This window comes from Dermacentor variabilis, chromosome 9 (assembly GCF_050947875.1).
Source record: "Dermacentor variabilis isolate Ectoservices chromosome 9, ASM5094787v1, whole genome shotgun sequence".
Lineage (NCBI taxonomy): Eukaryota > Metazoa > Arthropoda > Arachnida > Ixodida > Ixodidae > Dermacentor > Dermacentor variabilis.
The window spans coordinates 93245246-93256619 of record NC_134576.1 but is presented as its reverse complement, the minus strand read 5'-3'; the positions used below and the strand labels follow the sequence as shown (position 1 = coordinate 93256619).

General features: G+C 45.2%; 1 protein-coding gene across 1 annotated transcript in view; it reads right to left on the bottom strand.

The window, feature by feature from the left end:
- Positions 1-2489: 2489 nt before the first annotated feature.
- LOC142557140 (prolyl 4-hydroxylase subunit alpha-2-like) overlaps positions 2490-11374 on the bottom strand; it is a 124923-nt gene continuing 116038 nt past the window's right edge. The window contains exons 11-14 of the mRNA XM_075668788.1: positions 9868-9930; positions 8454-8522; positions 3515-3611; positions 2490-2724 (exon numbers count right to left, since the gene is read on the bottom strand). Of these exons, the coding sequence (XP_075524903.1) occupies positions 2657-2724; positions 3515-3611; positions 8454-8522; positions 9868-9930 (297 nt within the window). The 3' untranslated portion in view covers positions 2490-2656. The remainder of the gene's footprint in view (positions 2725-3514; positions 3612-8453; positions 8523-9867; positions 9931-11374) is intronic.

Below are 11374 nucleotides of genomic sequence, written 5' to 3'. Positions count from 1 at the left end.
CGGCTTTAACTCAGGAAGAGGACCTTAGTGTTGAAGCAATGAACGACTATCTCATGGGCATCATTAAGGAGTGCGCAATAGAAGTCGGTGGTAACGCCGTTAGACAGGAAACCAGTAAGCTATCGCAGGAGACGAAAGATCTGATCAAGAAACGCCAATGTATGAAAGCCTCTAACCCTACAGCTAGAATAGAACTGGCAGAACTTTCCAAGTTAATCAACAAGCGTAAGACAGCGGACATCAGGAACTATAATATGGATAGAATTGAACAGGCTCTCAGGAACGGAGGAAGCCTAAAAACAGTGAAGAAGAAACTAGGAATAGGCAAGAATCAGATGTGTGCGTTAAGAGACAAAGCCGGCAATATCGTTACTAATATGGATGAGATAGTTCAAGTGGCTGAGGAGTTCTATAGAGATTTATACAGTACCAGTGGCACCCACGACGATAGTGGAAGAGAGAATAGCCTAGAGGAATTCGAAATACCACAGGTAACGCCAGAAGAAGTAAAGAAAGCCTTAGGAGCTATGCAAAGGGGGAAGGCAGCTGGGGAGGATCAGGTAACAGCAGATTTGTTGAAGGATGGTGGTCAGATTGTTCTAGAGAAACTGGCCACCCTGTATACGCAATGCCTCATAACCTCGAGCGTACCGGAATCTTGGAAGAACGCTAACATAATCCTAATCCATAAGAAAGGGGACGCCAAAGACTTGAAAAATTATAGACCGATCAGCTTAGTGTCCGTTGCCTACAAAGTATTTACTAAGGTAATCCCAAATAGAATCAGGAACACCTTAGACTTCTGTCAACCAAAGGACCAGGCAGGATTCCGTAAAGGCTACTCAACAATAGACCATATTCACACTATCAATCAAGTGATAGAGAAATGTGCTGAATATAACCAACCATTATATATAGCTTTCATTGACTACGAGAAAGCGTTTGATTCAGTCGAAACCTCAGCAGTCATGGAGGCATTACGGAATCAGGGTGTAGATGAGCCATATGTAAAGATACTGGAAGATATCTATAGCGGCTCCACAGCCACCGTAGTCCTCCACAAAGAAAGCAACAAAATCCCTATAAAGAAAGGCGTCAGACAGGGACATACGATATCTCCAATGCTATTCACAGCATGTTTACAGGAGGTATTCAGAGGCCTGGAGTGGGAAGAATTGCGGATAAAAGTTGATGGAGAATACCTTAGCAACTTGCGATTCGCTGATGATATTGCCTTGCTTAGTAACTCAGGAGACCAATTGCAATGCATGCTCACTGACCTGGAGAGGCAAAGCAGAAGGGTGGGTCTGAAAATTAATCTGCAGAAAACTAAAATAATGTTTAACAGTCTCGGAAGAGAACAGCACTTTACGATAGGTAGCGAAGCATTGGAAGTGGTAAGGGAATACATCTACTTAGGGCAGGTAGTGACCACGGATCCGGATCATGAGACTGAAATAACCAGAAGAATAAGAATGGGCTGGGGTGCGTTTGGCAGGCATTCTCAAATAATGAACAGCAGGTTGCCACTATCCCTCAAAAGGAAAGTGTATAACAGCTGTGTGTTACCAGTACTCACATATGGGGCAGAAACTTGGAGGCTTACGAAAAGGGTTCTGCTGAAATTGAGGACGACGCAACGAGCTATGGAAAGAAGAATGATGGGTGTGACGTTAAGGGATAAGAAAAGAGCAGATTGGGTGAGGCAACAAACGCGGGTAAACGACATCTTAGTTGAAATCAAGAAAAAGAAATGGGCATGGGCCGGACATGTAATGAGGAGGGAAGATAACCGATGGTCACTAAGGGTTACGGACTGGATTCCAAGGGAAGGGATACGTAGCAGGGGGCGGCAGAAAGTTAGGTGGGCGGATGACATTAAGACGTTTGCAGGGACAACATGGCCACAATTAGTACATGACCGGGGTAGTTGGAGAAGTATGGGAGAGGTCTTTGCCCTGCAGTGGGCGTAACTAGGCTGATGATGATGACGATGACTTCACCATTATAGTTCTTAAAGCATGCCATTTATTTTTCTATCGCAGTTGCTCACCTTTCACTAAGCAATGAAGTGTTACGCTACATGTATCGAAGTATTTGTTTCACCTTTGCATCCATACTGCTATAGATTCGGCCATAGTAAACAAAGTCGTCTAGGGGCCAAGCTCCAATTTCCTTGCTTAGGAATAAAAAAAAGATGTGTGAAGAGACTTTTAAGCTGTGTGTACGTGGCGTAGCGTCTCCATTTGCCAAGAAGCTTCCATCGCATCGCAATAAAAGTCATGCTAATTACAGCGCTAGCCATATCAACTGTCAGATGCAGGGCCACCATCCTCGAGGTGGTGTGCTTAAGAATGCACGGACCATCCTTTCGCTCGGCAACATACTCAAAGTCGTGTTTTTTTTTTGGCATGTGCTATGCTTTGCCCTTTCTTTAACGCACTTATACAAACACACACACTTGTAACACACCGTTTTACAAACAATCCTTTGATATTCTTTTCATTTTATTTAAAAATAAAAACAACAGATTCTAACAGGGACGACCAGTCGTTCTCATTGAAGAAAAAGTAGCAATAAAGAAAGATACAAGAAGAAAAATATAAGCAGCAGGACCAAGAAATAAAGTACACAGGTTCGCAGCATCTGGCTTCCGTCATGCTTTTGTCGCCGGGCATGGTCGGTTGAACATCTGGGCATTGGCTCGAATCCACACGTTCGCGACTGCAATAGCAAAGACCGTGCAACAGAGTATGTGAGCTATCATTGACAAGCGGAACCAAATAGTTAAAGGTAGTAAACGGTGCATTTCATTCCGTCAGAAATGTATGCTGCAGGATGTGCTACCATTACCCATTTAGGAGTAATCGTAGTACAGCACGGTACCTAATTAACGAAACATATAAGGGTATCCGAGGGGCTCAGTATATTAAATGCCTTTAGAAGTGAAACACCCCCACTTGATTTGATAACAATGTGGCTGACAGGGCATATTGTGTTGACCTCTATAAATATAAAGTAGTGTACGTGCCTTCATGCTGTATTTAGCTGTAATCGGTAGCGAAATGATAAACGGGGGTCAGCCTTGTGGACTATGTGGTAAACTTGGCATACATGCGCAATCATTTATGGATTCCCCTAGCAAAAATGTTTTCACATTTTGCGTTTGCGATTGAATTTATCTCTTGGCATTTCACTTGTTCACGATAAAGTGCGCAGCTGGTTCTGAAGGCACATATTTGCCGTCGGCGTCAGAAGTTCGGGAACCGCGGGACGTGAGAAAAAGCAAAATTTCCGAGCTTGTTCGCGAGTGTAACTAGTAATACCGTGCAGCACTATGCTGGTTGCATGTACATAATATTACAAGTTGGAAACCCGAGTAACACGCTGGCGTACGTGCCCAGAATGCGGAAATGTAAAGTTTCTTTCTTGAGATACCGTGGACCGTAGGTTTTTGATGAATGGCCGCGGGCCGTACGGCTTCAGAGATGCATTGCGGCACGCGTAGACGTACCTTGCTTTGTGCCGTGTAGCACGGAGCATCCGCCGTGCAAGGTGCGGAAGTCGTAGCTGCCGTCCTCGCGCATGTTGTACCAGAAGGCAGCCGAGCCCTGCAGGAAGGGATGCGCACACATGAGGGGTGATTCGAATGTTCGGTTTGGCTTCATTTCATGCTCATTCAACAAGATTTACTTGGTGAGCAAAGCAAGGCGCAGTAAAACGTTAGTAAAGGTCTAATCTGCTGGTGCATTTTCACTCTGACAGCAAATAGCGACCTCTCAATACTACGAACCAGGCCTGTATCTCAGTGGCCAAGGCGTCGAGCTGCTGAGCGCGAGGTCGCGGGTTCGATCCCAACCACGTAGGCCACATTGCGAGGGGGTCGAGACAAAAGAACGCTCGCGTATAGCGCTGTTGGTTCCTGTTAATGAACCCCAGATTGTCAAATATTATCCGGACTCCCACACTACAACGTCCCTCTACACCCACTGAGCAATTTCGGGACCTTAAATTATACAATTCACCTTTATTTTGACGTGAAACTATTTTGATATTAGTAAGAGAAGGTCGCTTGCTGAATTGGACCGCACTTACTCCTACGAGCTGCAAGATCAGTTAGAAATGTGAGCTTGGTAATGCCTGAATAAATGGAACTTGTGCACTTGATTACGTTGTTTCTGCACCCTCATGCCCATTCGCCATTCTGCTGGACGAACAAGGTATCTCCTGTATTCCACGGCCACTGCGTCCGTGATACAGCCCACGATATTTTTCCCGAGTACTGTGAAATCAGGCAATAAAACGTTCGTGCATTAGGAGCAGTATCATCGAGTACATAGATGCTTCGAAAAACCCGCCACCTGTGTGCCTGATATAATTCACTACGGGTGGTAACACGATATGTAATAGACTTCGACACAGACGCCAGAAAAGAATAACTGTGCTAAATGTAACGGCAGCTCGCGGGAACTTCGGGAAGCCGTGGGTCACCGTGTGAAGTTCCTGACGCAGTGATCGTGATAAGGAAACTGAAAAGGGGAAACCCCAGGAAATGGAAGACCATGAAGGTCAAAGGCCTCGTCACGTTAGCGCCGTCTCACGCGGTGTGTGAAAACGCTTGTCAAGCGAACGACAGGACCCTGTCATTCCTGTTTCTTCCTGGTTCGTCAGCTTTCGGTCAAACGAGCCTTACCGTTCTAAAATCGGTTGTGACTTTGCATAGAGACCAGCTCCTTCAATTTCTGTCTAGTTGGTTCCTCGGTATTATCATCGTCAATCTCTTTTGTTTGTTTAATAGTTCTTATTGATTCAGGACGAGGCATCCACGAGTAGTGTTTCACAGTTTAGACTGCACGCCTTGCCGACTATTTTCGTGTCGCAGGCTCAGGGATATCCGTAGTCGTTTTCTTGACTTCGATCCGACCTCGATAAATTGCGGTCGCACCAATTTGCGTGCTAGCCGATAAAGACGCTGACCTTAGGAATGGGCAGGCTACTTCACACGATGCACAGAGCCATGTCGTCGTATTTGAGTAAAGTTTATTTTGGCCGCTCGGCTTTATACTTAGACATCACAACATAAAGGTAAACGGTTAACATCAGTATGATTATTATCAGTGAAGGGTAGCAATATTACAATCGCTACCACGAATACCAATGAGGACCGCCAGTGTAATACGAAATAAGCACCATGTTACGAGTACCACATGGATTGCAACAGAAACATCAAATATAGATGCCAATTATGAAAATAATGTTATAACCTATAAAACTCATTGTTCCGTAGGAAATGGGTGAATAATTTGTTTGGATATAATACTAATCGGCGTACTAGGCTTTTTCCCGACGTTTACGTAAGCTATATGTAATTGTGAACGGTTGAAGAGTGATAACGTGCTAAGAAATGAACGCATCACAGAAATATAGAACAACTTCGCAAACGTTTGTCGACAGTACTGTAGAACACGAAAAACAAAAATCGCAGCTTCACTTCAAATCGCAGCTGGTCTTGCACTATTTCAATCTGGTGTCGCTTTCGACAGCAGTCGACTGAAAAAAAAAAGCTTTCTTCAATGTCGACCAATCCTCCTGCTTTGTGGCACTTCCTGGGGTTATGTTTGCATATCCTGACATGGTCGATGACTGCATTTTATTCTAAGTGGAGTCAACACCAGCTTTTTCCTTACCTTTCCTGTCCAGCCTTTCGCTTCTAAGCCTTGCCTTCATTTAAATTCTTATCTTTCGCGTTGGTGCTTGTTAGTATATCACATGTACAGGGTGGCGTCTGGAAATCTTTGGCGTTCAGGTAAAATAATCTCTTAGGTTGTAGTATGGATGGAAGGACAATGTTATGCGTAGTAAGTCCTGCAATGTTTTGCGTGGTATCGGTTGGGTATAGGAGTTCGCCCATGCATGCGGAGCAATCTACTGTCAAGAACACTTTAATTGCTTGTGGATGTATATATATACCGGCTGTTTCAGCGAACGCTTTCAAAAAAGTTTGAAACGTTGCCAATGGTTCATAGCAGAATGCTAGTTCATGAGATGGTCTACTCGAAGAGTCGGACATTACTTCCACAATAAATTGAAATGCATCATCGACTGATTCACAAAACTTCACTCATTATGTTCCTAACTAATTACCTTGTGGTCCATATTGGTCTTTAAAAATTCTAGCCATGGAGTTTTAAAGGTGGATCCACTTAGAACGAATTATCTGGAAGACACGAGTTTCGATATATTAATCCCCAACGTGTGCGGAAAAATTCATTGGCGTTCCAGTTTCTTTTGTGCTTTAATGCATAAACCGATGTTTTCCTAATAAAGTAACAGGTATGCCAATATATTTCTCCGCAAAATTCCAGAATTGGGATCTCGTTACTGGTGCCATTCGTTCCTTGTGAACTCCACGGCAAGATTTTGTAAATTGCAATACGCGACATAACGCAACTACTTAAAAACCTGATAAGTGACTTTATGGTGATTAGTCGATTATGCATTTCAGGGTGTTTGATTGTGCAAGTAATGTCCACCAGCTCATGAACTAGACTTTTGCTATCCGCCGCAAGCAACCTTTAAAAAAAATTTGAAAGTTTTCGCTGAGATACCCTGCGTATATCGTTGTAGTGTAGAGACCCGGCTATTTGTTCTTACCCCTCTCACCTCGTGCTACGCATTTTATTCGGGCTTCATTTAAAATTTATTCGCGTCAATGCTGGATTGAAGGTGTAACCTGCAGAACGTGGTCTCGCCCAATCATGGCACCTAGCGGCGAGACCGCTTTACACGTGCGGAGTATTATTTTCTGCTGAAGCATGACGGCGTGGCGCTGACAGGCAAAATCATGCGACTGCCACTCCATCTATGCGATCGACGTTGTACTCAACGCGAGGAACTGCTCCTCTTAAAGCGAAGCTGTCTGAGCGTTGTGTCTGAGATTTTTGTGAGCATGGCTGCTGCTGGATGCTGCTTTCTAGCCTCATACGTCATTCGGAGAAGAGTACACTTCTTGCTTTCTTTTTTTGTTTAGGAAGGATTCGCCGCATGGAATATGGGAAGTGTACAGAACCAGCTTGTCCCAGCTAACCTCAGCCAAGCTGTTAAAAAAAGAAAAGAAAGGTAAAATAAACACGCACACACACGCACACACACGCACACACACACACACACACACACACACACACACACACAAGCACGCACAATTGACACAAAATACGACTTCAACACCTACTGAGCTCAGGTATCCGACCTCTGGCGACCGTATCCTGCAACGTGTTTTCTTAATCTCTCTCTTTTATGCGAAGCATACTAGCCGCACAACCACGCTCTTCCTTGCTGCGCCGCGCGCGGCCGCGTAGCTACCATATGACGTCATAACAGCTGCAAAAGCGGAGGCTCAACTCGTGCGCTCGCTTGCGGCCGCGCAGCTACATAGCCGGGTCTCAGCTCGTGCGCTCGCCTGCATGAGTTGTTTCTTCGTCTAGCCGAACCAAATATAGCCAAGCAACAGCAGTTCACCAGGCTAAACAGTGGTTCAACAACTAAAATAAAGGCTAGTATGCTTCGCATCTTGGGCTTAACCTTAGCTAAGCCACAGCCATTTTTTTTTTTTTTTTTTGCTGTCGTTGAACAGCTTGACTAACGTTACGTGGGACATGGTTTGTAGCCGATGGCCGGCTCTATGTTCTATGAAAAAGCGCAAAGACGGCGTGCCACCATGTCTTCGCTCTTGTGCACATGTGTGCTTTGTGTATCACTGCTCTGGTTAACATCCCTGCCGTCTCTCTTTGTTTACTCCTCCTTCTCCTCCTGTTTTGCAACGAGTGCGCGCGCTACGTACATGAACCGACTCTTTGAATTTTCAGCTTTGTCGTTCTTTACCTCACGGGTGCTTCTTATCTTGCCGTAGGAACCTAGAAAAGGCCACTCATAAACGTCACTTCCGTTTACATCACGATGCGACTTATCTCCTACCAGGTTTCAAGCGATCCTTCCAAGCGATCTTTCTGAGGATAGGTAGGTGGCACATTTATATTGAAGCAATGGTGTTACCTCAAAATTTTACGCTTTGCGGACAAAAGTAAGCGCTAGATGCTGCAATGACTCCATCATTAAAATTGTTTTGAGAGTATGATCGAAAAAATTCAGGTAGCGTTATGAGAGTAACTCGGTGCTGTCACACTACGCAAATGGAAAGGAAAAAAAAACACAAAAACAAAACGAACAATTTGTACAGCCGAGTACAATCTTTACTGATAGCACATGTAATATTACCTTACGCATTTCTTTGAAGAGCATTTTCCAGCTATTCTCTTTTCTATTCATTTAAGGAGGCCTTTGACAAGTTTCCAGGTCCACGAAAGTTCTGTTATATGAGTCCGGGTGTTTTGAAAACATTTTTGTACGAACTTTCTTTTTTGCCACGTAAAATAGACTGATCCATGGACACTTACCATTCGCGGAGGGACAGCCGCCTTGGCGTAGGGGAACGCAGTGGCACCTCCCAAACTCACGTCTGAAAGCTGTCACGGTGAAAGCAAAAGAAAAAGTAAATAGGCCATTTATTACGGCAGAACAGTTATAATCACCATAAGAATGCGACGACCACCTTCGTAAAGAAGTAAAAAGAGAAGAGACAGTGCCAAAATGAAATTAAATATCGTTTACTACTGCATGAAATGGGAGATTATAATTGTTATCACGGAAGGGATTAACAATGGCAGGGTAACGAATGTCGCTGCAGCCAGGAATGCGCAGAGTCATGTCGTTCAAAACACCGATTACCACTTTCATGAGTGGTACTTCGGTGCTTTTTATAAGTAATAGTTTATGCAGCAGAAGCTTGATGGGGGCGAGTTGGTTTCGCATACTTGAAGAAAAGAGCGCTACGAAGACGCGGACTAAAAGAGGAACACGTACGACGGAATTTGTCCGTCGTACATGTTCCTCTTTTAGTCCGCGTCTTCGTAGCGCTCTTTTCTTCAAGTAGTTCATGGCTCGTTCTCATCTATCTCTCCAAAGCTACGTTACAAAGGAAAGCGGGACGGCTTCATTACATACACTCGGCACTGTCGAGAAGCCGAGATTCTTGGGTGTAGCGTAAGACCAAAACATTCTTATGCACTACGAATGCTAAACTCGACGAAGGCGGATAGCAACACTGCCAAGTACGAAATAAATCTCCATGTTTCACATGCACCTGAAATGCATTTTATATTTTAGATCTTGAGCTTGTAAACTTCTTGCCCTAACTTCTTACCGTTAACGGATTAACGGGGTAAAGGAGCCGTGGTCGGCTAGAGAAAATCCGGTAGCGCCATCCCGCGACGCTTTGTCCAACTACAATGCATTTAAATCATGTTTGCGATAGGTGAGTCTACTCATAGAAGAAAAACCATGAAGAGACGGAACGTTGACGACTACGTAGCTATAACCAATGTCTTACACCAGTATTTAGTAGAATACGGCAGGGCAGTGCAGTAGATTAGACGTATGTGCGCCGTAGTGTAAAATTCTACGGCACAAGATGTCACCACCAGAGTTGTCTCCGTCATGCACCTCTCTACGGTAACCAGATATTTCGCGAATGCTAATATGTTTACGGAGAATAAAAAATCCTCCAGTAAATAATGTTGCTCAGAAACATGCCGTAATTAGGTCGTGTTTGAATGGCGCTGTCTAGGCGAGATATTTGAAGTGCCCCGAAGTCACAGAGGGAATGTTGTCTTTTCTCTTTCCAAGCTGTAAAAAAAGGCAAGGAAAAAGAAAACCTTTGAAAAAGACTGCGAGAAAGTGAACCGAACAGCACGCTCTCACGCCTCGAGTCTGGGACGTCGAGCAGTGCGAGGGTGGCTGCCGTAAACTCACGTAGAACATGAAGGTGGCGATGCGGTCTCCGTACTCCTTATCCTTCTCGTCGATTTGTTCTAGCTGTGTGAAGCGGGTGGAAAGAAAAGAAGAGTTAGTAAAAAGGCACACCAAAAGCCGCATTAGCTTCATGCAGACGCAGTATCGCGTGCCGTAATGAAAAAAATTCCCTGGCCTTTGCACGCTGAGACGAAGAACGACCAGCCAAGCTGTTATGCGTTCTTCTAAAATGACAAAGTTATATATATCTATGATCATATATATATATATATATATATATGCACTTAAAGCCCGCGTCTCGCGAGTGCTGTTTGCCGTCGCCGGCGCTGACATCCCCTGTTCTGGTCACGCCGCCGTTTTTGACGGCAACGCCGCCGGTCTTTTTCGGTCGTCGCACACGACGGGCCAGGCTCGTCGATGCTATAGCGGCTTCCCGCCGCCTTTGCACTCATTCTAGCTGTCGCTCCAGTCGTCGTTCTTGACGGACACGTTGCTCCTCTTCCGTGCGCACGATACACGTCCGCCCCATAGAACTGCTCAGTAGTAACAGCCGATAAGGCCGCTAGGCGACACTGACGTCACTCTGTAGACGAACAAACAATGGACAATACATGCGTGTACGTTTCTTACGGCCTTTACATGGACACAGAAAGATGGATGCTACGGGTGTCCCTGTTGGTGGGTTGCGCCACTGGTTGCTATAGCGACGAGCCCCCAAGAGGCGGTGAACGTGTGCCGCGCCGGGAACTATGGGTCATCAAACACTCGAGTTGTCACTTGCGACGAGCGCACTAGAATAAACAATTAGCCATCCATCGTAGGTATTGACACTTATGCTAACGAACCTACAAGGCTGGGCTCTCTTTTACGCTAAGTTTGGAGACGAGAATTTTTCTTAGTCGACGTGGGGCGTGCACACGCACGGACGCAGAAAATTTGCCGAGGTAGCCATATACAGTTTGGCTACAAAACGGAGACCCCAGTCTACTGAACATGCATTGACGTTCGGGACGAAAAATAATCTGCATCAAAAAATGTCAACCACGACGGAGCCATCACTTTCACTACGTGTGTACTCGTGTCTGGGTTGGTTTCTTCGACTTCCCAGTATTAAAACGAAGCTTTCTTTGCCTCTTTCTTCTTCTTTACCACTGCTTTTGCTGCTGCTGTCTGGCAAACCGCGTCTAGAGGTGATTCAAAGCGTGTGTACACATGACAGGAGCGCAGCAGAGAGGAAATCTACGCGAGAAACTCGTTTGGACCTTTGCACCACGTTGAATATGCACAATATCTTCGGGAGGTCCGTGGGCGTCGCCACATTAGCCTCTTGAGAGCGTTAATTATGAGTGACCCCTCCGCAGGTGCATTGCAGAAATTACGCGCCTTTCATTTCTTCTAGCGTGCAAGTCCAGAAGGAAGCTAGACAGAATGGTAGAGAGGAAGGGGAGAGGAGGGAAAAATAATGATTTGAACCGTTTTGCCGCTCTGCACTCGCAGTTCCCATAGA